The 27,531-nt window shown below is 45.6% G+C and overlaps 1 protein-coding gene across 2 annotated transcripts; it reads left to right on the top strand.

The window, feature by feature from the left end:
- The first annotated feature begins 155 nt into the window (after positions 1-155).
- Positions 156-27,105, top strand: LOC148040922 (chaperone protein dnaJ C76, chloroplastic-like). Of its 2 annotated transcripts, none has more exons than XM_087674566.1 (7): positions 156-310; positions 410-575; positions 838-1,039; positions 1,119-1,225; positions 1,327-1,528; positions 1,745-1,974; positions 26,685-27,105. In XM_087674566.1, the coding sequence occupies exons 1-7, from the start codon at positions 213-215 to the stop codon at positions 27,003-27,005; spliced, it is 1,326 nt and encodes a 441-aa protein (XP_087530692.1). In that variant the 5' UTR covers positions 156-212; the 3' UTR covers positions 27,006-27,105. The 2 variants fall into 2 exon arrangements, with proteins under 2 accessions (XP_087530692.1, XP_087530702.1); XM_087674576.1 differs by having other exon boundaries at positions 26,764-26,934.
- Positions 27,106-27,531: the final 426 nt, after the last annotated feature.

The raw sequence follows: 27,531 nt of genomic DNA, 5'->3' as shown, positions 1-27,531 counted from the left end.
CTGTAAAATTTATATATTTCATTTTAATATATTTTACCGCTTCGTCAAAAAAAAAAAAAAACTCCAAGACTTAGTATTTGCCCGAGACGTGTCAATATCTGATTGGACAAAATTCTCAGCACACTTGTCAAAAAATCTCAGCGAGAGATATTTAACGGGCACTAAAAGGCAAAGCGCTGAATGCAAGCAGAGTGAGAAGAGCCCAGGCGTCAATGGCGTGCTCTCTCATGCCTTCATCCCGTCTTCCCTCAACCGGCCCCGATTTCCAGCATGCGCCATCATCAAGAAGAAGAAGAAGAAGGATCACCAGGTAACGCCAAACAGCCTCGTGTTGTTCCTTAGTAGCACATAAACATGGTGATTATTACATGAAGCAGACCTTTTGAGCAGCTGTGCGTCCTATGCACAGGATCGTGGCCCAGAGCTCCTCTCAGAAAGGGGGAAATCTGGCTGTGGATTCTTCAACAGACTATTACAGCATCCTTGGTGTGCCTGTCGATGCTTCTAATGAAGAAATTCGCAAGGCATACCGAAGAATGCAGAAAATACATCATCCTGACGTCGCAGGCCCAGAGGTAACAAACATCTCGTGTCTCTCTCCGTTCACGGAATTCTACTATGCATTTCTGCGAATAGTTTTTCTTGCACAACGTTATCAGTATACTTGACTGATAGCCTAGTCACAGAAACCTGCAGAAGACAAAATTTCCAGCTCTGTATGATTCTTGTCAGTGCAGTTAGTGCATGGATTTTTGCTCATCAGAACTTACTGTGTGCTGGTTTAGCAGTACATTGGTTTTCTAATCCCTCCTTTATGAAATATTTACCTCGAAGCAGGGGCATGCAATGACTCTCCTTCTGAATGAAGCATATCGCACTCTTACTAGCAAGGAGTTGCGACATGCCTACACATTTTCGCATTCCAACGTAAGAGGTCAACGTGATGTTGCCACCAGTGAGTTCACAGGTTTTGCTTACAGCAGCTGGAATGGGCCAGATCGGCCTCAAGCCATTTTTGTTGATGAGAACTCTTGTATAGGTACGGTGATACAAACAAATGTCTTGATCATGCTCTCCTTGACAAATCGTTTGTGACCATGTTGGAGCTTTCCTAACAGGCTGTCGAGAATGTGTATACTATGCAAGCAAAACTTTCACCATGGATGATGCATGTGGTTGTGCACGTGTGTTTACCCAGTGGGGAGATTCTGAATCTCAGATCAAGGTAATGGCTTATTTGCTACCTTTCAAATTGGTTGAATTGGCACGAGTTTTATCATATGCATAGTTTTGGTGAAGTTCTTTCTGAAAGATATTTTTGGGTAGGTGGCTTTAGAAGCCTGTCCTGTCAATTGCATCCATTATGTGGAGAGGGGAGACCTACCAGTTTTGGAATACCTGATGCGACCGCAAGCCAAAGCTAGCAATGGTGTTTATGGTGGTGGATGGGAACGCCCAAAGAACATCTTTATGGCAGCAAGGACATTCAAGCGGAAAATTGAGGCGAGCTCCAAGTCTGGCAGTACAGGTAACCAAGAACATTTGTTTTGTCCACTTTGTACTGGTGCAAGTGACCACTGACTTTGTTGAGGTGCGAACCTGATATTGTTTGTTAAAGGTTCAAACTGTGATGGCATCTTGATTTGAAAGTGAAATTTCTACCCTCATTCTGGGATCCAAGCTCTTTATTTGCAGAAAGCACATATCATAGGTGATCTTCTAACCTATTGTTTTTTGGCATTAGCTAGCTGGCAACAGGAAACAGTTGCACAGCGAAAAGCACGAGTGGAAGCAGATTTGAAGATGCAAGCTGGTGCTTTTTGGTGGTTGTGGTCATGGGGCACGCAATTTACAGGCCCTAACACTTCTACTAAGAAAGAGACTGACACAGCTGGTAACTGGTCATGGAAGGGTTTGTTTGGGCAGTCATGTCGCCTGGAGCTCCTAGTTCTACTGGTTGATCCTGAAAAAAAGGTCAAATTCACACTTCATTTATTATGGCATTTTTTTGTCTTTCTTTCCATGTTTTTGCTCATTACAGTCCAATTATGGTCAGACCTACAATAATCATATCATCACGTTTTAGCAGTCATATACATCATCAGTGCCATGAACAGTCATTGCCCTTTTCTTGTGTTTGGGTTGCCTACTTTGTGGAGCTTGTCATTGATTATCTTATCAACTGCTACACAAGGGTGCCGTTTGTGAGAATGTGCAAAGTAATGGAAGTGTGAAAATGTGAAGAGTACGCAATGGAAGAGTAACACGGACACAAAGACAGAAGGGAAGAGAAAGACTGCAACGAAAGAAGAGAACTTCAAGAGAATGCTGAATACAAAAGTGGACTGATTAGTCCCTGCAAGCAACTCGAGGCGTCAGTGAGGGCACCGGAGCAGGCTGATGATGGAAGGAGGGAGGGGAATCCTTGAATGTTTGGAGTGTGCTGAAACCTGCAGAAGATAATGATCAGCCAATTGAAGATAGGCTGTATATATAGCCAAACTCAAAAACCTGGCTGACCAGCATCTAATGCTGGTTGACCTGCATTAGATAATCCAAAAATTGTTGGTGCAAATGAAATTGCAGATCATCTTATATTGGCCAGCGTGAATGTAGTCCAAACCACTGAAAAAGAATGCACATGCTGGAAAATAACTAGCTAGTATAGCCACACCTGAAATTGACTAAAAAAGAAATGCATACTCTAAATAGAGCTTCCTTCTTCATCAAGACACATGACAGATTGAGTGTCGGAGCTCCTAATGTCCCCATTTGATTCACATTGAGGCTCATAGGTAGGAGATGTTTGTGCAACAGACACACAGAATTGCTAATACTTCTCTTAGATCTTAGATATGGTTGAAAGTTTCACGGGAACGTGAAATTTTGAGATTCTCTAATCTTGCCGATAACATTTAATTAAGATATTAATCAAATATGCAAGGTTATTTTGCACATGTGATGCACATGGCAGTTATTTCATTGTAACAAGCCAAGGACCCCGACAATGTAGTGCGGTGACAATGGCGAAAGTTGTAATAAGTTATTCCTGATAGGTACTAGGTGGTATCCGGTGTCAGATTTGGGTCTAGACTAATTTATTGGCTTCTAATGTCAGTGTGGTGACATCAGAGACTAGGCATTAGTTAATTAATTGATGCTAGTCTAAGTCAATAACTTTGTAGGGATATTTGGAAAACAAATTGGCCTAGCCAATTTAACTATTGGTTGGTGAAATTAATTTTTTGAGCACTAGAATAAGTATTAAATTAATTTTCAGAATTAATATTCTGAAAATTAATTTAATAAGTTGGATAATGTTGGATAATGGGATTAGAAGGCTTCTTCTTGGCAAAACTTGCCCATGCAAGTGGAAAAAACGTTTTTTGGGGCTGATGTAAGTCTATTCCAACCATTGTGAAAGAGGAGGAGGTTCTTAGAGAGCAAGGAGAGGTTGCTAATGTGATTTGCAGGCACCAGGGATCAGTCCTATAGCATGTGATAGCAGTTTGGAGCCCCCCTAGAGTAGGTGACAGCAGCCCAAGGTCCTGGTGCAGATGACAGCATACAAGAGGGGGCAACAATTTTTCTGTTGGTCCTAAGCTATAGATGACAGCTTCCATGACTTTTTAAGCAGAACAATAGTAGATTTTCAGTGTTTTTTGCGAGGAAACTCTGAAATATCTCTCTATACCATTCTTTCTTATCCCCTAGCCATCTCATGTTATCTTGGCATTTTCGAGCTTTTTGAGCTATTAGAGAAGGAGATTTTAATCAATCTTTGTTGTAAATTCTAATTTATAGCAAAAATTAGGGTTTTGATAGTTGCCTCGGGATATATGCTCAAATTTGAGGGCTTAGGATTTGAATTTCAATAGTTGAAATTGAGGAATTTTATGGAGATTCAAGAGGCCATCTAGCCAATATCAAATTTGGGATTGAATTTGTCTTTCAGGGAGCAAGGTGAAGCCAATCTCCAAGCAAACCAAGGGGCAAATTGGTTTGGAGGCTTGTTGGTAAGTTTTAACAGTAAGAGGCACTTGGATTAGTGAAGGAGATTAGAGGATCTTAGTTGTAATCCTTTCATTTGTAATAAAAGGTAAACAAATACCGCAAGGGGCGCTAGTTTCGGGCCAATTCAAGGTTGAAGTAGTAAAGTATGTTGAGAAATCACTTCTTCAGTCCATACAATTCATTTAGGGTTTTGCACTAACAACCCCAAAAAGGATTGATGTCTATATTTTGGCCACTTTTTCAGTGAACGCTCACATAGTGGTGTGCCATCCTAGACAGCTCATGCCTATAAATAGACAGCCACTTCATTCATTCTTTTCACTCCTATCACTCTTCTCATTCATTTTTCACCACCTCACCACTCTTCAGTCATTCTTCACTCCTCTTCCTCCATCATCAAACACCCTTTTCTTCTCTCACCAGTCCCTTTCATTGCTCTCACATCCTTTTAGGAGGACATTGCGGTTTGTGGCGCGTAGCTGCCTTTATCCTTTTTCTTTTGGTTCAAGCGTCCTATTCGAGCTTTAGGCCTAGGCCTTGTGTTTGGAGCATCTTTCATCTGGGGTCACCATCATTTGCTTGGCGTGAGAACCCTTTTCCACCAAACTCCACCTTCAACTGCATTTTTCAATATGATCTCCTTGTCTGGCGTCATTATCTCTAGCTTGGCGTCAGCATAGCCTTTGGCAAAAGATCTCCATCATCCAGCGTTAGTGATTTTATCATTTGTCTATCATAAGGGTCACTGGGACTTGCATTTTTGCAACTTGGCTCCTCTTCCATCACTTGGCATCACTTGTCTATCACACGAGCTGCTAGGGCCTATGTTTTTATAGCCCAGGTCATCCTCCATCATCTGCATTATTTGCCTATTATAGGGGTTGTTGGGACCTACGTTTTTGCAGCCTAGCGTCTCCTTTATCACTTGCCGTCACTTGTCTGTCATAGAGGCTGCTTGTGTTAGCCTGCCCTATTTTGTATGTTAGTTTGTCATCTCTTGGTTGTGAGCTCTTGTCAGAGTCTGGCAGGAGACAAAGGAGCTTTGTTAGCCTAGGGTATTGCTATTTTAGTATGCATTTCTTTTTTGGGTGGCAGTTTGCCCATTTAGGGCATTTTCTATGCAATCAGCCCATTTCTTGGGCAGTTGGCCAGTTTTAGGGCTGCCGCTAGCAAGTTGGCCAGATCTAGAGGTTAGGGGCTATATATAGCGGCCCCCCTATTCATTCTCACTCACTTCTTCTTGTAGATTCAACACACACGGCTCCCTCTGCTCTTCGACATTGGTGCTGCCATCTTTTCCAGCCTAATCTGGTGCCCTCACTGACTCTCTGGGTTGTGTGCAGGGATTGATCAGTTCATAGCTTTGTACCCAGCATTCATTTTAGTCAGTGTAGTCTTTCTTCCTTCATTTTCAGCTCTGTGTGTGTGTGTGTGTGTTCATGTTTCTACTTCCGTTGCGCACTCTCACATGGTATCATCGCCTAACTGAGAGCACAGAGGAGAGCTTCCATTACAGAGAAGGACACCCACCAGCCAGTCAGCCCTCTCTCCACCCCTTGCAGCCCAAGCGGTATAACCCCAGGCTGAAACGCAGCCTGCTCAACCTGTGTTTTTTTGTTTTGGTGCTCCTCTAGGTGGCGGCAACAGTTTTCCAGGTGGTTACAGCCTCTGCATTTTCATCAAACACAGCCCTTTGGGGGTCCACAACAGCACTTGACGAGGAGGTGACTTCTTTTGGAGGCTAGGTGGCAGATTTTTCTCTCCCCTTGTGCATGCAATAGCATTTCAGATCAGGCGGCCCATTTTGCTTGTCTTCTATTGCAGTTTGCTTGGTGATTACAAATTTGAAGGATGTCTTATTAGTTTTCAAGCTTTGGTGACTTGGAGGAGGAGTTTCTTTCTCACTACTCCTCTAAATGGAGACCTGACTATCGGGAGTCTCGTGCTCGCAGGGGGGATGAGTCTCCTCGAACCCGTCCTTCTGTCCATGTATCTCAGAGGGTTCCATCTACTGTGAAGGCGCCGTCGGAGAAACATCCATCAGATGTTCGCATGCCTTCCTTGATTCCCTCTATATAGGTACCCATTCTCCCTTCCTTTCCCAAGGAAGATAAGTTGGATGGTTCCAACTATTCCCTATGGTCATGCAAGGTGGAGTGCATCCTCAACACTTTCGATCTATGGGTGCTTGTTTCTTCACCTATTTCTCATTCCGAGGGGGACCCTGATGGTCTCCATGGACCGTGCCGCCTTATGGGATCAGCTCAACTCTCGAGCCTGTTCCTTTCTCTTTGAGTCTACAGGATTCTGCTCTTGTTCATGTTTGCAGGTTGCAGATTGCGGTGGAAGTGTGGGCGAAGCTTGCGTCTTTGTATCAGCACAAGACGTTTGCCCATAAGATCTCTCTTGAGAAGAAGTTGCGGATGCTTAGTCTTGATATTTCTCCTTATATGAAGGAGCACATGACAAAGATGAAGGATATTAGGGGTGATCTTGACTCTCTTGGACAGAAGATCTCCTTTGAAGACATTGCTATGATTCTTTTGACTCAGCTACCATCTCCTTGGTTTGATATCTTCTACACTAGCCTTATTACCTCGAGGACCCACGAGAAACTCTTATGGGAGGAGCTTTCATCGCTTGTCTTGGAGCATGATGAGCAACTTAGAGAGGTGGGGGACTAGTGGTTCTGGCTCCACCAAGGCTTTTAGTGCAGGTACGTGGCTAGAAGAAGAAGAACAAGCAGAAGGAGAAGGCCAGGGATAAGAAGGAAGAGGACCAGAAGGATTCGAAGGAGAAGCCCAAGTGCCCACACTGTGGGAAGGGCTCACCCCAAAGAGATGTGTTGGCAGAAGTATCCTTATTTGAAGCCAAAGGAGAAGGATTTGAAGGCTACCCCCGCTACCACAGTCTCTACCTTTGTATTTGTTTGAGGTGGAGGATACAGCCCTAGCTTCTACCACTCAGGAGAAGCCTTGGCTTGTGGATAGCGGCGCATCTTCTCACATGACCTTTAGGAAGGATTGGCTTCAGGATGTACGTTGCAGAGGGGGCACTGTCACCATTGGTGACAATTGTACTGTTTCTATTCGAGGCGTAGGGACTTACCTTTGTTCTTAGACAGCGGTCTTTTTCTGCCAAAGTTCGTTATGTACGTGATTTGGGTTTTAACCTCTTGTTTGTCCATGGTCTTACATAGCTAGGTACCCGAATTATTTTCACCCAGGATGCGGTCATTGTGGAGGATGCTTCTGCAGGCGTAGCTCTTTGGACATGTATACAAGAGGGTGGGCTCTACAAGCTCACAGCCAAAGTTCTTTATGTACCGGATTTGGGTTTTAACCTCTTGTTTGTCCGTGGTCTTACACAGCTAGGTACCTGAGTTATTTTCACCCAGGATGCGGTCATTGTGGAGGATGCTTCTACAGGTGCAGCTCTTTGGATAGGTACACAGGAGGGTGGGCTCTACAAGCTCACAGCCTTAGCCGAGAGGGCTTCTTGTGAGCTTGGGCTGCTTTGGCATGCTCGTTATGGGCATCTGCGATTTGGCAGGCTTCTCGAAGGAAGATGGTGGAGGGACTTCTTGATTTCCCTCCTCTTCACACTTTATGCCCTAGCTGCTTGAGGGGCAAGCAACATAGGCAGCCTCACCCATAGGTTGCTTCGAGGAGGGCTGCTTCTCCATTGGAGTTGGTTCATACCGATCTTTGTGGACCCATGGGCATGGCCTCCCTAGGGAAGGCCAAGTGTTTGATGTTGATTGTTGACTACTTCAGTTGTTATGTGTGGCCCTATTTTTTGGAGTACAAGAGCGATGTGTACTCTCGACTGCGAGTGGAAGGTGTTTGCCGAGACACAAACTACTTCCACAGTTCGTGGCGTCCGAGTTGATCACGGTGGCGAGTTTACTTCTCACCTCTTCTCTCAAAATTTTAGGGATCACAGTATTTGGGTGGAGTATTCCCATCCGAACACACCATCAAAGAATGGTGTGGTGGAGTGTGCGAATCAGACCATGGTGGAGATGGCTTGATTGATGTTGGAGAATCAGAGTCTTCCTCATTCCCTTTGGGGTGAGGCAGTGGCTATTGCGGTTCACATCCGCAACCATTCTCCGACTTCGGTCTTACAGGACATGACTCCCTATGAGGCTTTCCTTGGGAGGAAGTCTTCCGTGTCTCACTTTGGCATCTTCAGATGTGATGCCTATGTCCATGTGGACAAGAAGAAGAGGCAGATGAAGCTCGACTTGAAGTCGTGGAGGCATATCTTCGTGGGCTATAGCATGACCACGAAGGGCTATCGGCTTTGCTACCCAACGACACAGAAGATTGAGGTGAGCAGGGATGTGATCTTCGATGAGGTTGCGGCTTTCGAGGATCCTATTGATAGTTCTTTTACAATTGATACTTTGTCATCGATTGACCCTCCCCGACCCTCTATCCCTCTTCTTCCTTCCAGGTTGCCTCTTAGCACTCCTTCGTCCTCGGCTCCTCTCCCTCCTCACCCTCCTCCTCCTTTGCCCTCTACTTTGGCTTCCCTTCCGCCTTTGACGGATGCGACTTCTTCGTCGTCGAGTTCTTCTACCCCTTCGCCTCCCTTCTGGAGTCTTCTAAGGATACTCAGTCGTCAAAGGGGGAGCCTTTTTCCGATGAGGAGGATCTACCTTCCCCTGGTGAGGGGGAGTCCCTTTCACAGACAGGTGCTTTGCAGGTTCCGGAGGCTACACGGTCTCCCTTGTAATAGGAGGAGTCTCTTAGGATTCCTTGGTGGTATAGGCAGCTTATGCAGGATTTTGGTGTTTCTCACTTTCGTGCTACTCCTGCAGGTCCACACGCTACTCCTATAGGTCCACACCAATCAGTTCGCTTACAGGCCCAGCGGGATAGTTCACTCTGTGTGAACTATGCTTTTATGTCTCATATTCTTTAGGATTCCGAGCCTTCTACTGTTAAGGAGGCTCTTGCACAGGATGTTGGGAGATAGGCTATGTAGGATGAGCTCGATATTCCATCAAGCGAAATCAGACTTGGGAGCTTGTACCGCGTCCCATGAAGCGGAAGGTGAAATGGGTCTTTAAGACCAAGTATTGTGCCGATGGTTCCTTGGACAAGCATAAAGCTAGGCTTGTTTCCAAGGGTTTTGCACGACGGGATTGGATTATTTTGAGACCTTTGCTTCTACGGCTCGAATGTCTACTATTCAAGTTATTTTGGCTCTTGTAGCCCACCACCATTGGCTTGTCTATCAGATGGGCGTCAAGTCTGCCTTCTTGAATGGAGTCCTTGAGGAGGAGATTTATGTTTTACAGCCTCCCGGTTTTCTTGTGTAGGGGCAGGAGGATCATGTCTACAAGTTGCGGAAGGCCCTTTACGGCTTGAAGCAAGCTCCTCATGCTTGGTACCAACAGCGAATTTGACTGCTTCTTTGTGGAGAGTGGTTTCCATTGCTCCAATCATGACCCCAACCTATATTTCCAGGCTACTGGTGGCCGTTGTGTTTTGCTGATTTTGTATGTTGATGATCATATCATTACAGGGAGCAACACTCAGGAGGTGGATCACACTCAGACTATTCTTCTTCGGCAGGAGTTTGACATGACGGATCTTGGGATCCTCCACTTATTTCTTGGATAGGAGATCTATCAGATGGCACATGGCATTTTTATCTCGCAACAAAGGTACATCTCCGAGCTTCTTTCGGAGTTTCGTATGGCCGAGTGTAGGTCTATTTCTTGCCCCATGGACCTTGAGTCCAAGCTTGTGTCAGAGTGCAGCGGTGCGGAAGCGTAGGACTGAGAGAGAGAGAACGCAGAGAGAGAAGGGAGAGAGAGAGACAGTGGACGATGAAGATCTGCTGTATAAAGAATGCTGAATACAAAGATATACACGGGCGCAGTGCGCTGGACTGCGTGTCTCCACCTCGACGATGCGACCTGCTGTCCACCTCGAAGTCTGCTGCAGTCTGCACTGTCTGCTGTCTGAAATCTGTGAACAGAGACAGAAATCTGCACGGCACCGGTCTGTAATCTGCGACAGAGAAGAGTAACCAGACTGCTGGAGACGTCGACTATAAATAGTCGAAAAACTGCCTGAACTGGGGCGCCAGAAATAGGGCGCAGCCTGGAATAAATCAGCTGCAGGCAGTCGGACTGCCACGTGGCAGGGCAGTCCGACTGCACAGTCCGACTGTGCAGCAGCCTGCTGGTCCGACTGTGCTGCTGGTACTGCCCTCCAAGACAGGCTATGATCTCTGACACCCCCTCTCAGAGCCTGGACAGGGCAGAAGCCTGAGGAATCTGGAATGTTGCCGAAGTAGAGCCTGAGGAAGTGCCTTCGTAAACAAATCCGCAAGATTATCCTCCGTCTTGCAATACTCCACAGTGATGGTCTCATCCAAAAGCTTTTCTCGGATGAAGTGGTACTGGATCTCAATGTGCTTCGTCCGGGCATGAAAAACAGGGTTCCTTGCCAAGGCAATGCAACTCTCATTGTCACATCGCAGCAATGTAGGACGAGTCTGGGGGCACCCAAGCTCCTCCAACAATCTCCGAAGCCACACAACCTCGCATGTGGTGGAAGACGCGGCCCGATACTCTGCCTCAGTAGACGAAAGGGCTACCGTGGGCTGCTTCTTGCTACTCCATGAAATAACACCTGCACCCAAAGTAAAGCAGTAACCTGTTGTAGACCGCCTGTGGTCCACGTCACCGGCCCAATCCGAGTCGCTCCAACCTGCAAGTACAAGATCTGACCCATCTGTCCCTGCGGGGTAATGAATCCCCAAATCAGACGTCCCCCTCAGATACCGAAGTATCCTCTGAGCAGCCTGCCAATGCACCGTCTTAGGTTCACTCATGAACCCTGCCAAGAGCCCAACAGCAAAACATAGATCAACCCTCGTGTTGAGAAGCCAAATCAAAGACCCTATCAATTGTCGATAGCGGGACGCATCCGCCAAAGGAGAAGCTGAATGGGAAGTGGCCTTCCAGTTCGGATCCATAGGAGTAGAGAGGGCCCGATAATCTTCCATCTCAAAAGACACCAAGAGCTCCTGTACATATCTCTGTTGGGAGAGAAAGATCCCCCTCTGAGACTGATAAATCTCATGGCCTAAAAAGAAATGGAGTAGCCCCAAATCCGTCATCTCGAACGTCCGATGTAAAGCTGACTTTGTCTCCTGGACCTGCTGTGCATCATCACCTGTGACAATCAAATCATCAACATATAATACAAACAGCACACAACCATCCTTGGAAGTGTGAACATACAGCTGCGGATCGGCCTTGGACCGCCGATATCCCAACTGAGGCTGGAGGAACGAATCAATCTTCTCGTTCCAAGCTCGCGGGGCCTGCTTGAGGCCATACAGGGCCTTCTTCAACCTGTAGACTTTCCCATCTGAAGAACCAAAGCCAGGAGGCTGCTCTACGTAGATCTCCTCCTTCAAATCACCATTCAGGAAGGCCGACTTCACATCCAACTGATAAACAGGCCATCTCCTATGGCCAGCCAAAGCAAGAACAGCTCTTATGGTTGCCATACGAGCTGTGGGGGCAAAGGTGTCATGACAGTCAATCCCTGGGCGCTGGGCAAAACCCTTAGCAACAAGGCGAGCCTTGTGCTTATCCAAAGTACCATCACTGAGATATTTGGTCTTGAAGACCCACTTGACTCCAATCACCTTCTTCTTCGGGGGGCGTGGCACAAGTGACCAAGTGCCATTCCTCTCAATAGCCTCCAACTCAGCTTCCATAGCTTTCTTCCATGGGGCGGACTGTAAAGCCTCCTTCACGGAGGTGGGCTCTCGATCCTGCATAACACGGGACATCAAACAATAATTGGAGCAAACAAGCTCCGAAGAATGCACCTGGTGCCTCCGTGACCGCCGCGGACCATCCTGCGGTCCCCACTCCTCAGGAACCCCCTTGATCCCTGAATCACGGAGTGTGTCACGGGCCCAGCGAGGAGGAGGCCGAACCTCCCCTCGTCGTTCTCCATCAGTAGAAGACTCTGGAATGTCCACCGGTGGTAACTTCTCAGAAGGGTCCGGTGGAACAGTAGACTCTGTGTCAGAAACAGAATCATAATCAAAAGGCACGGACTCCAGTGGAACTGGAGAAGGAGCCCAACTCTCCCCTGGATCTCCAAGAACGGGGTGCTTCTCACCCGTTGAAGAAGCCGGAACCTCCACAAACCGCACATCACGGCTAGTATATACATCCCGCTTGACGGGATCATACAGTCGGTAGCCTTGGGACTGGGAGCTGTAGCCAACAAATACCTATTTTCGGGAAGCCGCTTCAAATTTGTCACGGTGAGCCTTGGGAATGTGAACATAGGCATCACACCCAAAGACCCGAAAGTAAGAAACATCTGGCTTCGTCCCAAAATAAGCCTCAAATGGAGTCATCCCTTCCACGGCCGAAGTAGGGGATCGATTAGGGATGTGGACTGCAGTAGCCACAGCCTCGGCCCACAGAACCTGAGGGGTTTGTCGGTGCTCCATCATGGTGCGCGCCATCTCGATCACACTGCGGTTCTTCCGTTCTAGAATACCATTTTCTTGAGGAGTATTGGTATTGGCAAACTCCTGGTGAATTCCTCTATCTGCACAAAATCGAGCAAATTCATTAGACACAAATTCACCTCCCTTGTCGGATCGCAAGGTCTTCAACTTCCGGCCTGATCGGTTCTCCTCAAAGAGAAGCCAATCCTTGAAGTGCGAGAAAGCTTCTGACTTTAGTGCCAAAAAGTAGGCCCATGTCATCCTGCTGTAGTCATCCACGATCAGCATGAAGTACGAGCTCCCACGCAGGGACTCATTCCTCATAAGGCCACATAGATCCGTAGATACTAACTCCATCGGTGAAGTAGACCGCCGCGAAGCGGTGTGGGGAATGGCATCTCTATGCTGCTTCCCCCGTATGCAGGAGACACATGGCTGCTGGCTCACCACTATATCCGGCAACCCTTGAACAAGCTGTCCACGTGACGCCCTCCGAAGATAGTCATAGTTCAGGTGACCAAACCGAGCATGCCATAACTCAGACTGTGACTGTGAGGTAAGAAGAAGAGTAGAGAGGGCAGTGGAAGACTTGAGTTTGTAAATGCCGTTCTCCTCATATCCAGATGATAGAACCTTCCTCGATCCACGATCAAGGACTCGCACAGTAGAACTGTCAAACTCCACCAAAAGACCAAGGGAGCAAATCTTATGAACTGAAAGGAGATGGTACCCTAATCCTGGTACATGCAAAACCTCTGAGGTATGGGTGCTACCTCGTCCATCCGGAATGAGCTGCATCTTACCCCGACCTGTAATAGAAACTGAAGAGCTGTCTCCAATGAGAACCTGCCCATGCGAAGGTCGCAGCTGGGCAACACCATCTGATGAAGGAGTCATGTGCCGTGAGGCACCACTATCAACAATCCACTCTCGAGCTTGGGGAGCCGTCATCGCAGCATCAGAAGCATTCAGTGAAGCGTCCTCAATGACAACTAAATGTAGAAATGCAGCTGAGGAGGGTGCAGCCACCGCTCCAGAATCCTTGGTATCCTTCTTCTTGGTGTCCTTCGTGTCTTTGTCAGGGCAATCCTTCTTCCAATGGCCAGTCTTTCCACAAACATGACATGTGGAGTCTTTGTCCTTGTCCTTGTCCTTCTTGGACTTGTTATCCCCCTTCTTCTTCTTTTGGTCCTTCCCCTTCTTCTGAGAGGCTTGACCTGTCAACGCCTCGGTCTTGGAAGCATTTTGTCCCTTTAACTGTTCCTCTTGGTCCAAGACCATAGGAACCAACTCTTCCCAGCGAAGAGTAGACTCTCGCCCCGATGCAATAAGGGCAGAGTAAAATGTACCGAATCGTGGCGGCAACTGGGACAATAGTGTGATCGCCATGTCTTCGGAGGAAATCGGCTTCCCCGCATTCTGAACCTGCATCTGTAGCTGCCTTAGCTTGTTAATGTGTTCCCTTAGCGAAGAAGACTTATTGACAGACAAGGTCCGCATTTGTACCTCCAAAGAAACCCTCTTCATCAGGGTCATCCGATTGTACATTTGATCAAGCTCCAGCCATATCTCACGAGCCACCGTCAAGTGCTCGATGTGAGCGATCACGGCTGTAGTGCATGATAGAAAGAGAAAGGATCGAATCCTGGCATTCAGTTTGTCCCAATGAGACTGGGCCCTGGCCAACTCCGCACGAGCATCGGAAGAGAGTTTGGACTCATCTCTTACCGACGGCCGGTCAATATCCTCCTGTACCAACTCCGCCAAATCATAGGACTCAAGGATGGCCAACATCATAACGTGCCAAATGCGGTAGTTGTCGCCGTCGAGCTTCTGATCTGTAGGAAGAGCCGGTAAGACAGGCACCTTCCGGTCCATAATCGCCTGGAATTCCAAGTCCATCTCTGTAGACATCTTCACCTGCAATGCCTTCTCTAACGCAAAAGCAGCCCCCTCTGACTGGGTAAACTCAGTCTGCTAAGGCTCTTCCGCGTCCCGAAGCTTCTTCACCCGCCGGAGGCGATGAAAAAGCAAAACCTGCACTTTTAGGTTGAAAACTCAAACTTCCTCCGCGTCAAACAGCAGTAAACAGCAGCAAATCCACCACCTGTACTCCTTTCCTGTGCGCCCACACTCGTTTCAGCCTTGTTCCAAGGCGCAGCCCTCCTGTCTGCCCTTAAACGCAAAAAACGCAAATTTGTGTCGCGATGGAAACTCCTCTTCAGGTTGATTCTGCGCTCAGTCAGCCCTCAAACACTGCTCTGATACCATGTCAGAGTGCAGCGGTGCGGAAGCGTAGGACTGAGAGAGAGAGAACGCAGAGAGAGAAGGGAGAGAAAGAGACAGTGGACGATGAAGATCTGTTGTATAAAGAATGCTGAATACAAAGATATACATGGGCGCAGTGCGCTGGACTGCGTGTCTCCACCTCGACGATGCGACCTGCTGTCCACCTCGAAGTTTGCTGCAGTCTGCACTGTCTGCTGTCTGAAATCTGTGAACAGAGACAGAAATCTGCACGGCACCGGTCTGTAATCTGCGACAGAGAAGAGTAACCAGACTGCTGGAGACGTCGACTATAAATAGTCGAAAAACTGCCTGAACTGGGGCGCCAGAAATAGGGCGCAGCCTGGAATAAATCGGCTGCAGGCAGTCGGACTGCCACGTGGCAGTCCGACTGCACAGTCCGACTGTGCAGCAGCCTGCTGGTCCGACTGTGCTGCTGGTACTGCCCTCCAAGACAGGCTATGATCTCTGACAGCTTGTGGCAGATGGAGTTTTCCTTATTGATCCCACCCGTTAGAGGTGCCTTGTTGGCTCTTTTATCTAGCTTATCCACACTTGGCCGGATATCTCTTTCGTGGTGGCTTTGTTGTCTTCTTTTATGCAGACTCCTAACAAGGATCACAAGAGGGCTGCCTTGCGTCACTGGATGTCCTTTGGTATTTGTAGGGGACTTGTCCTAGGGGATCATGTATGGAGGAGAGGTCACTTTTTTTGGATGGAGTGATTCTGATCGGGCAAGTGATGTGGCTTCGAGACGATCCACTACAAGTTATGCATTTTCTCTTGGATTAGATGTCTCTTGGAGTAGTGAGAAGCAGCCTATTGTGGCCGAGTATCAGGCCTTATGTTCGACCGCTATGGAGGCAATTTGGCTTCGTCATATGCTAGCGGAGATTGGCTTTCCATAGACAAGACCTATGGAGCTACATGTGGACAACTAGAGTGCACTTGCTCTGGCGAAGAACCGGGTGTTTCATGCTCGCACGAAGCACATTGAGGTTCAATACCATTGTGTTCGAGAGCGGATCGTGTTTTCAGAGCTGGTGGCGGCCTACTGTCCCACGACTGACAATGTGGCTGATCTCTTCACGAAGCCTTTGTCTCAAGCTTCTTTACTTCATCACATGCGCTTCTTGGGTATTCAGACCCTCCTAGGATTTGAGGGGGTGTTAGCCTGCCCTATTTTGTATGTCAGTTTGTCATCTCCTGGTTGTGAGATCCTGTCACAGTCTTGCAGGAGATAGAGGAGCTTTGTCAGTCTAGGGTATTGCTATTTTAGTATGCATTTCTTTTTTGGGTGGCAATCTACCCATTTAGGGCATTTTCTATGCAGGTGGCTTGGGCAATGGGCCAGTTTTAGGGCTGCCGCTAGCAGGTGGGCCAGATCTGGAGGTTGGGTGCTATATATAGCAGTCCCCCCTATTCATTCTCACTCACTTCTTCTTGCAGATTCAGCACACACTGCTCCCTCTCCTCTCCTATCTTTTCCAGCCTGATCTGGTGCCCTCACTGACACTTCGGGCTGTGTCCAGGGATTGATCAGTCCACAGCTTTGTATCCAGCATTCATTTCAGTCAGTGCAGTCTTTCTTCCTTCGTTTTCTACTCTGTGTGTGTGTGTGTTCATGTTCCTACTTCCGTTGCACACTCTCACAGCTTGGGCCTGCGTTTTTGCAGCCCGGATCATCCTCCATCATCTGGTGTCATCATTATCCACTTGGTGTTAGCATTTGGGCTGCTCTCCTTGCATTTGATAGCTCCAACACTCTGGGATTTGCGTTTTGCTGCCTAGGTCACTCCTTGGCATCAGAAGACTGCGCTTCGCCCTCTGGATAGTTGGTGATCATCTTCCACATCTCCAAGGGCATTAGAAGACCGTGGTTTACTCCCTTGACAGCTCTCATTCATCTTCCATTGATTACTTCGATAGCCCATTGCTTGGAGGATTGCGTTTTGCTCCCTTCACTATGCAAATTTCCCACAGGTGCAGCCACTTGATTTCAGATAGGATAGTGCAGTTATCTTCTGAGCTTCGGCTCTATTGTATCAGCTTTTCTTCTCACAGCATGTTTCAGTGCATCATCATCGTGTTTTTCTTGTGTTTCTGAGTTTCTCTTCTTTCTCAGTGTTTGCCGTAGACACACTGTGTTACTCCCCGCAAGCACTATTGTCTCTTTGCACCCTCGGTTATTTTTTACATGGTATCAGAGCATACCTGTTATTTCTGACATGGTATTAGAGCGCAAGAGCTCATAGAGCTAAAGATCCTATTCATCAGAGAAGGCAAAGATAGGTTGTGGATTTTGCATCATCTATTGATTTTAAAAAAATAATAATTTGGGTGGACGGGGGGATTTTGGGGAGGGGGGGGGGGGAGGTTGTTGTGGGGGGTCTTTGATCTTCTTGATCTATCAAAGTGAGAACTATGCTCTAAATGCCGATCTTCATGAAGGAATCGATTAGGCACGAAGATCGAGGCAGGCATCCATTACGCGCAGTGAGAGAGACAAAGAGAGTACGAGTGAGCAGAGTAGAGTGAACACGTTTTTCGGTACAATGACGAGTGTACCACTTTAGGTTTTAGATAGATATATGTATGAAAGTACAATGTGCTAAGGGTGTGTTCACTCTCGTGCACATATAAAAGGCACGATGGCCCTTTATTCCCAACAACCTCCTACCTAAAGGCAATGTGTCTTAAGAGGAGAAAAGAATTAGCTAAGTCTAAGTATGTACAAAGCTGAAATAAATATATCTATCCAACTCCCATCATCTGTTGGCAATGAGCAAACCGCTCTGTTGGAAGACCCTTCGTGAGAAGGTTTGCAGGATTATCATCTGTATGCACTTTGACAAGCTCAATGCTCTTGCTATCAAGTACATCTCTAATGAAGTGGTACTTTACCTGTATGTGCTTTGTCTTTGCACGAAAGACAGGATTCCGTGCTGGCATGATAGCACTCTGACTATCACAATGGAGAACAGGTAACTCTGTGATGCTAAGCTCTCCCACCAGACGTGAAAGCCATAAAGCCTCCTTGTATGCCTTAATGGCAGCTACATACTCTGCCTCTGTAGTAGACAATGCAACACACTTTTGTAGCCTGGAGATCCAAGAGACTGCTTCTCTTGTGAAAGTAAACACATACCCAGAAGTGGACTTCTTGCAGTCCCCATGACCAGCATAGTCTGCATCGGTAAAGTCAACAACAGATGCCTTCTGCTTTCCAAAGTAGATGCATAACTCCTTTGTGCCTTTGAGGTATCTCATAATACCTTTCACTGCCTCCCAATGCTTCTTGCCAGGGATTGCCATGTATCTGCTAACCACTCCCACTGCAAAAGCAATGTTAGGACGTGTAGCAACCATAGCATACATCAAGCTACCAACAGCTGAAGCATATGGTATCTTGGCCATTTTAGCCTTCTCATCATCAGATGTAGGGCTGTCCTCTACACTGAGTTTCACATATGGAGGCAATGGGATCCCAATTGTTTTCCCCTCCTCCATATTGAAACGCTGCAAAACTTTGGAGATATACTCCTGCTGAGATAGATAGAGTAAGCCTTTAGATCTATCTCTGAGTATTCGCATGCCAAGAATGTGATTTGCATCACCAAGATCCTTCATGTCAAAGCTGCCATGAAGACTTTGCTTCAATGAATCCAAGGCATGAGCATCCCTGCTAGCAATCAGCATGTCATCAACATACAAAACCAAGATAATTAGGTTGCCATCTGCTGCCTTCTTGGTGTACAGCAGTGATCCACTTGACTTCTATGAAAGCCTTGGGACTGCATGAATGTATCAAACTTATATACCACTCTCTTGGTGCTTGTTTCAGCCCATACAAACTCTTTTTGAGTTTACATACCATTTTTTCCTTCCCTTGTTCAATAAACTCTCAGGCTGTTGCATATATATGTCTTCATGTAGATCACCATGTAAAAACGCAGTCTTTACATCCATTTGTATGAGCTCCATATCCTCAACTGCAACCAAGTCCAAAATGGTTCTCAATGTGGTCATCTTGACTACAGGCGAAAAAATCTCATCAAAGTCAATTCCATGCTCCTGTTTGTACCCCTTTGCAACCAATCTTGCTTTGTACTTTGGTGAGGAACCAGAAGTGACCTTCATTCTGTAAACCCATTTGCATGGAAGGGTTTTCTGCCCTTTAGGCAACTGCACCAAGTCCCAAGTGCCATTTTTTTCAAGAGATTCCATCTTTGACAGCATGGCTTTATACCATTTCTTGCTGTCCTGTTTGTCCATTGCTTCCTTGAAGCAAGATGGTTCACACCAGTCTGTCAACATGACATACTCAGCCACATTAATTATACCACGAACAAATCTGTTAGGTTGTCTAGTAGCCCTAGACGATCTCCTAACCCAATGGTCATTGTTTGTTGGCTGTTCTTGTAAATTTCCATTTTCAGTATGTTGTCCTGGCATTTCAGCCTGCAAATCAGCATTAACATCTTGCTGTCCTGGTTTTTCTTGCACATGTAATGGCTCATTTTATGGGCAATAGCTGACTGATCATTTCCAACATCATTCCCTGCATTTACATCAGATATTTGCTGCTGTACAGCAGGCACATTTTGCTGTCCAAAAGGTATTTCTTCTCGGAATACAACCCTACGGACCTCCTCAGTCTTTTCGGGCTGTTTGTGCATGCGATATTCCTGGAAGATAACATCATTGCTGCGTACTATTTTCTTTTTCTCGGGATCCCACAATTTATACCCCATTTCACCCTCGTCACCATATCCTAGGAAAATGCATTTACCGGACTTTGGCTTAAGTTTGCTGCGTTTTTCTTTTCGAATGTGCACAAAAGCCTCACAGCCAAATACTTTCAAATGAGCATATGAAGGTGGCTTGTCGGACCACGCTTCTTGGGGAACCCCCCCCGTTTGGTGACCAATTAATCAAGTGAACAGCTGTCATAATAGCCTCTATCCAAAAACCATGGGGTAATGCAGCACGAGACAGCATCGTACGGGCCTTATCCTGTATGGTTCGATTCATAGGCTCTGCAACTCCATTTTGGGGTGGATTATGAGGGGCAGTGAGCTCCCTCTTTATCTTTTGCTGTCACAAAATGCTCGAAAGGCTTTGGACACATATTCCCCACCATTGTCAGAGCGAAGACACTTAAGTGTCTTATCTGTCTGATTTTCAGCCAATGCTAAGAATTTTTTCAACTTGTCAAGTACTTCATCCTCGCTACGAATAGGGTAAACCCATACTTTCCGTGTAGCATCATTGACAAAGGTGACAAAATATTTCTGTCTCCCTAAAGATAATTCTGACATTTGACATATATCCGAATGTACTAACTCTAGAGGAGAAGATTTCAAAGAAAGAGACTTTTTGTGAGAAGTTTGTGTATGTTTGCCATAAATACAATGATCATAGTACTCAAAATCAGCATAATGAAGACAAGGCAAGTAACCCAAACGAGAAAGCACTTTCATTCCTTTTTGACTCATGTGTCCCAACTGGCCATGCCACAAAGAAACACTTGGCTGCTCGGTCACGGCAACAACATGGTCACGCACACTAGATACATGAAGTGGATACAACGCATCACTTTTGCAACCTCTGGCAATAACCCTAGATCCCTTATAGATCTTCCATTTTCCATCACCAAAGGTAGTATGAAAACCATCATCATCTAGCTGCCTTGTGCTAATCAAGCTCTTCTTGAGCTGAGGTACATGCCATACATGCTGAAGTGTAAAGACAGAGCCATGCTGAAACTGTAACTGCACACTGCTAATACCTGCAATCTCACATGCATAGTTGTCCCCAAGATGGACAACACCATATCGATCCCCTGTATATGCGGAAAACCACTCACGATGAGGGGTGATATGAAAGGAAGCACTTGAATTAAGAATCTAGGTATGCATGTCATCATCTCTATTTGCAAGTAGAGCATGTGCACCAAAATATGAAGAGACAAAGAGTACATCACTTCCACTGTCACTGTCATGAGTGACTACATTCACCTCTTCAATTTTTACACTGCTTTTCTTAGGCTGACTGTCCTTCTTCTCTTCCTTGCAGTCATCTGTCTTCTTGCCTTTTCTTTTCTCTTTCTTCCATTTGTAGCAGTCACGCTTAAAGTGACCCTTCTTGCCACAATGATGGCATTCAACATCTTTTCCATGTGATTTACTACGTCCCTTGCCATCATATTTACCCTTTTGCTGTGATCTGCCCCTAGTATGCAAAGCACTAGAAGACTTATTGGATGCATTGTTTTGCCAATTCATCTCTTCCATAAGTAGAGCACTCTCTACATCAGTATACAAAAGGATCACATTAGAATTGCTCATAGCAGTTCTAAATGTATCCCAACTCTCTGGTAGTGTGCAAAGCAAGAAAGTAGCCTTAAATTCCTCATCAATCATGAACTTCAAGGCAACCAACTGGCTGAAAATGGAGTTAAACTCACTCAAGTGAGTAGAAATTGCTATTCCTTCTTTCATACGCAAATCCATAAGCTTTTTCAGCCAATACACTTTACTTGCAGCGCTCTTCTGTGCATACAATTCTTCCATTCTAGTCCATATAGCATATGCAGAATCCAAACCTTCAATGTTGAAGAGCAAGGCATCAGAAATCGATAGCTCTATGGTTGAGCGTGCAAGCTCATTCAACTCATCCCAATCGTCCTGATCCATTTCCGCAGGCTTTGCCCCTTTAGTTTTGATCGGCTTTGCCTGATTCTTTTGTAACAGGATATTGTAGCACTGTTTTTGCCACACTGCAAAATGATGTGCACCTTCAAGCTTCTTTATATGCATCAAATTACTGGTGTCATTGCTGCCAGCCATGGTTTTCAGCTCAAAAGTGACCAAAAAACCAGTAAATGCAGGCCCAAATTGTCACCCAAGTGACCAAGGTACAAACAAGTACCAATCAGCAATAAATGACCACGTAGAAGTACAGATTTCAGATCTGTAAGTCAGTTTTCAGAAGCACCAAACCAAGTGCTACAGCATTATCCAACTGATTACAGCTGTTCCAAAGGGCATGTGCATCACATTGCATGAGAAATCCCAAAATTTCAGCTGCAATTTCTGTTGTATGTGTACCCACGGGCATAAAATTTGACACAAATGGTCAAAAGCCCCAAAATTTTGTGCTCAAAATCGTCAAACACACATTTGCATTTCCTTTGTTATGCATAGGACTGTCCAATTTTGCCAAAATAAAGCAATTTCAGCAAAGCCCCCAAATTTTACCAAGTGTTGATGTCCAAATTGCGCGGAATTCAACCTGCATGTACATAAACTGACCAAATGCTGCACAAATTTTACCCAAATCGTAAAAGCCCCAAATTACACGGGGTCCAATGTGCCTTAATGTCAAGAAATCGGGTAAATTTTAGTCCAATTTGTGCTTGTACATGAAAAGCCCCAAATGTCAGGGACAAAATGTCACAAATTCCTGCAATTTCTGAGACAAATATCATTGTTACATCTTGCGCGGATGAAATCTGGACAAATCCCCAAATTTTCCAAGTCTTGCGTGCACTAATTTCAGTGAAATTAAAAGAATTTCACTAAAAATGTGAAAAAGCCCCAAAATTCCCGGGCAAATGTGCACCAACTTTGCAATTTCTGAGTCAGATTGTCCAATTCTGTGTTGAGATCCCCAGATTCAAGAAAAGCCCCAAATTTTTGAGGCGATTTTGCACAAATCTGAAGTCTTGTGCTTACGCGTGCGAAACCCCGTCAGTGGGTGAAGAAAATTTCAAAAAGAAAAGATTGAATTTTGGAAAAATCTATTGGGGACGGGTCCATTGACCCGCCAGGCGTTGCCTGACTGTCATGCCTGCCGGCTGGTCACGCTCGTCAAGGCCTGCTGCAATCGAGTTGCGTGGCGGCTTGTCCTCGTGCAGCCCGACCGTCACGCCACCTGTTACACACGGCCCGACTGCTGGTCGTCGCCAGTTTGCAACGTCGCCTGCAGAAGTTGCACGTCAGCTACAATCCGTCGCACGCTTGGTCCACGCCTGCTGCAGTGGACTGTCACTGCCTACAGCTTACACCTGTGACTCTCCTGCTCGCTTTTGAGATCTCGTCACCACGCTGGTCTTCTGCCTTAGCTTGACGACTGTCTGCAACACCTTACGCTCTGATACCAGTTTGAAGGAATTGATTAGGCACGGAGATCGAGGTGGCAAACAGTCATTACGCGCAGTGGGAGAAATAGAGAGAGTACGAGTGAGCAGAGTAGAGAGTGAACACGTTTTTCGGTACAATGACGAGTGTACCACTTTAGGTTTTAGATAGATATATGTATGAAAGTACAATGTGCTAAGGGTGTGTTCACACCCGTGCACATATAAAAGGCACGATGGCCCTTTCTTCCCAACACTTCATGTCACACTTCACGACGGTATGACTGATGGAACCACCAATTGGAGGAAGACTGAACGGCCTCTTTGAGTCATCAAGCATGTTGAATCGGTACTCCATAGCTCTTCAAATAGACTTACAAACACACAAAAAACTCTTGTGTTCTGGCGTCGACTCTCGAGCTGCATGAATGGAGGGGAAAAAAGCTACACCTTGCACAAGGACATTTTAGATGCCTTGTACACCTCATAGACAGCTTGAACATGGCAGAAAATCTGTGTTCTTTGTGACAGATTTGCTTCAAACAGCAAACTACACAAGGGACCTAGGACAACAGCGAGAGGAGTTTATGACCTTAGGACAACACCTTAGAGAACAAGTTAGATGAGCCGCCGGGCTACCCATAAAGGAGCCTAGTTACAGGACAAATAAAGTGCCATAAAACCCGTGATATGTGCATAGCTAACACCTTCTCTTAGATCATGGGTGATAAATACAATAAAGCGTACAATGGTGGTAACATATTAGCCCCTAGGGGCCGTCAGCGTGGTCCATACCATAGTAGTGAGTCTACCAAAAATTTGTAACCTCAAAGTACATACAACAATAACAATCAAATAGGACTGTGAATACTAAAGCCTTGGATGATCAAGTGAAAGTGAAGGTGCCTTGGAGGAGGCATTGATTTCAATGTCCATCATACTTGATCTATGATCACGTAAACTGGATATAGCTGAACCTTATTGCCTGTTACAAAGAGCCTGGTAGAAGCACATCATGACCATAGATTCCTCTCCTCCGGCCGCACCGCCAAAAGACCATCACATCAAGAAATTAGTGAGGTTGGTAAGCCCATCACCACCCTCTCACAGTCTCTCATTGGTCCAGTAATTTGTGAGGGATGATGCCATCACTAGGGCTAGAAGACTAATCCCTTGGTCACCACAGCCTTAGCCATTGGACTGGAATGGAAGTTGGAGTTGGAGGATGTGGAAGAGTCGGGGTCGTCCTTTCTCTTCTTCACCTTCCTTTGCAAAGTTATCAGCAATGCCCCTTCTTGCTGCAGAAGAAGCACATCCCCTTCTTCTTCATGGCACCCTTCTCCGAGCAGGAGGGCTGTCTCATAGCTGCTTTGAGCTTTAGTCTCAGTTGTAGTCTAAGAGGGGATTCATGCTCCAGCAACATGGAGGTCACATGCTAAAAGCTTATTGGATCTGATGAGGTCTGAGCCCTCATGGCCACACCATTAAATATCAAAAACATATGTATGCTTTGGGAAGGGCAGCTTACATGTTGCAAAGTTGGTTTGGATGGTCATCATTCAGAGGTCAAAGGATTGAATGGAATCCATCCTGTCTGCCCAAACTTCGATGGTTTGGAGCTTATGAAAGAGGGTAACAGCCCGTGGGGGTGATGCAGCCTCCTATATCTAGCAAAGTTTTGCCGTCTATACCTCCGGAGATGGTGGCTTAAAAAGGGTTTTTAGGAACATACCGTTCTTGATGTGAGGTCCAACTTGCGATGCTTTGAACAATCGCCAAACCACCAAAAGAGTGCATATGCATGTGTGTGTGTATGTGTATGTATGTGCACATGTGTGAGTTTATATAGAAACATTAGTAATATCATAGGTAGAATAACTCATGAAGGGTAGCAAAAAAGGCCCTTAATAGAACATCATTCGAGGTTCAAATAGGGTTAGATGGTGTGAAAAAAATATTGCAGTAATAAGTGGGCATTGCACGTAGGTGACTGCCAGTAGGACTTCTTTGGAGATGCATTGGAGGAGAGCTAAGTATGCCCTGACATCATCAGTTTCCCAATCAAGGACAACTTCCTTGAATTCTTATTCGTCCCAGCTGGATGGTATTGGAAAAGGTCTTTGAGGAGAAAGAGCCGATCCAAGATGATATACCACATTTGCTTTTAGTTTATCGTCAATATTAGCACACAGAGCTGCCATAGGGGTAAATGAAGATAGAATGGACAAGCGGTTTGAGAGAGATACCCGGAGTACTTGTGGTCAAATAGTCCAAGCTATCAAGCCCGCAGTAGTTCAATCATATACAAGTAGTAAAGAAAGTACAAAGAATGGCACAACAGTAAAGTGAGTGGAGTGACAGATTACAACCACCAATACATGAGACCTCTCTAAGCCTGAAAAAGCAAAACACAAGTGTGATTAGATCAGATCAGCAAAAAGTGCAGGTTTATCACATTCAGGAGCAGGTCCAGCCAAATAGGCAAATGTCCAGGAGGGTCAATAACAGTAGGTGATAGCAGTTGCAGCATTGGCGACAGCAGTAGCAACCCGCACAACAGTAGCAGCTGCCAAAATGCAAGGTTTCTAGCTCTGTGAGCAGGAACATTAGGTTGTTCAGCTGAGAAAACAGGTAGCCCAGCTCATAGACAGGCTGCCTTGAGTGTAGGAAGGGCAGGGGCAGTAAAGTTGCAGGGTGTAGCAGCTCCAAGAGTAGAAAATGCAGCAATATGAGACCTCAAATCAGTGTATACACAGCAGCGACAGCACCAAAATTGAAGATTCTAGCCTTCTAATACCATGTGATAATGCACAAACAAATGGAAGCATGAAAAGACAAAGCATAAACACTAATACAAAGAGATGAACACAAGAACTCAGAATGAATGAGAAATGGAATCCATTAAAAGAAGCATCGGATGTACAGTACAATTCCATCAGGGTACTATCACAATGACGACCAGCTGTAATGCCTCCAGCATCCCTCTCTCCAATGATTTATGATGATGTAATGATACAATTGAGAGTAGAGAGGATCTTATATACTGGTCATAAAGGCATCTAGAGTTACATGCCAATTAAAATGACCCAAAATCCATGATATGTACAAACCTAAGACTGTCAACAGACTGATAGATTATTGTTGAGCCAACTTGCAAAGTGGGGTACTGGGAACTGCATCGACGTAGAACTTTCCAAGTGAAGAGATTGATGCTTGATTGAATCACACATATATTTTTAAAATAATCTTTTATAATATCCCAGCAGTCAAGCCACTGGGATGTAGGCCTGCTTTTATTTCTTTCTTTTTCTTTCTATTTCTAGATGACCACATGGATTAAGGAATCGAGTTCAAGATGTTCTGGTCACAATGCACTCATTCTACCAAACGAGCGAACACTCATTTGGTCATCATTATTATACTATGCCTTTGAGGGCCTGATAAGGTTCAACTGAACTACAGCCATTTGATCGTGATTATTATATCGTGCCTACAAGGGCCTGGATAAAGTTCAAGCTGGTACATCAGTTGCAAGTTATGAAGTTGGGCCTGATGTGACTGGTGTGCAAATTGTTAGGTTTTTAAAGTGACATTTAACTTTATCCAACTCTGCAAATGTAGAACTTACGAAGTTATAATGTAGGTGCTCGACTCACAGCCTGTGCATGTGTGATTTGTAAGTGGCACCACACCAAGAGCTGTTAAATTCAACTGATGCCTGCGTTGCTGGCAGGTGGTAGAAGTTGTTCAAGAATGGGCAATGACCTTTGCTTCCTCCAGTGAATTACCTCTTCCTTTTCCATTTCGTGCAGATCCTTTACCAAATGGGGTACAGTTAACACTCATCACAACCAACAATGGTGTGGTGGAGCCGATGGGCTCCTTACTAGTAACAGTGAAAGATGAGGAGGATGGATCATATCTTACTGTTCAACGACAAGGTGTTACAGGGACAGGTGCCTTGCCAGGGGAATCAACAATTATTCAGCATCTCAAAGATGCTGTTAAAGGGCAGGAGAAGTCCTACAGCATGTACAATATACCTAGAGTGTAGTCCCACAACTTTGTTTAACACAATTGTGTAGATATGTATAACATTTACGTTTTCATCTCTTCCAAGTAGTATAAATCTTTGCAACATATTTATGAAACTACATGTGCATGCAATGTTCTTACTGGTTGTTATATATGCTGGAAAAGATAGATTCAAGAGAGAGACCTGTGCAGTGAGAGCAAGTGAACCAGGGGGTGAGAGAGTTTTGGGACAATTGACATTGAACATATAGCATTGTGCAAGATGAATTAAAGGGGGATCGTACTATGTGTCTAGAGGTCCAAAGTATCTTGAGTGCTGCAGCCATGCGCTTTTAGAGTACAAGTAGCAATGGCTCAACTTGCCCTTCAATCACAAGGATAGAGCATACAGCATACATGACATAAGAGCTTTTGAAAATAGAAGCAGAAAAGTCTCAACTTGCCCTTCAGTGACAAGGATGTAGGATATATGACGATGTGGTCTCTTTCTGGTGTATCAATGATATTAAGCTCAAAACAAAGCCATTAAGCTAACGACAATTATT

Source organism: Lygodium microphyllum, chromosome 1 (genome assembly GCF_053477565.2).
Source record: "Lygodium microphyllum isolate KBCC chromosome 1, Lygodium_microphyllum_v1.1.10, whole genome shotgun sequence".
NCBI lineage: Eukaryota > Viridiplantae > Streptophyta > Polypodiopsida > Schizaeales > Lygodiaceae > Lygodium > Lygodium microphyllum.
Note: the sequence above shows the minus strand (reverse complement) of the source record. Positions and strands in the feature narration are given on the sequence as shown.

Bases quoted from the DNA above. Each gene is read 5' to 3' on its own strand.
- LOC148040922 (XM_087674566.1), top strand. From the start codon at position 213: ATGGCGTGCTCTCTCATGCCTTCATCCCGTCTTCCCTCAACCGGCCCC. The intron at 311-409 runs GTAACGCCAAAC...TCCTATGCACAG, and splicing joins AGAAGAAGAAGGATCACCAG to GATCGTGGCCCAGAGCTCCT. The intron at 1,226-1,326 runs GTAATGGCTTAT...ATTTTTGGGTAG, and splicing joins ATTCTGAATCTCAGATCAAG to GTGGCTTTAGAAGCCTGTCC.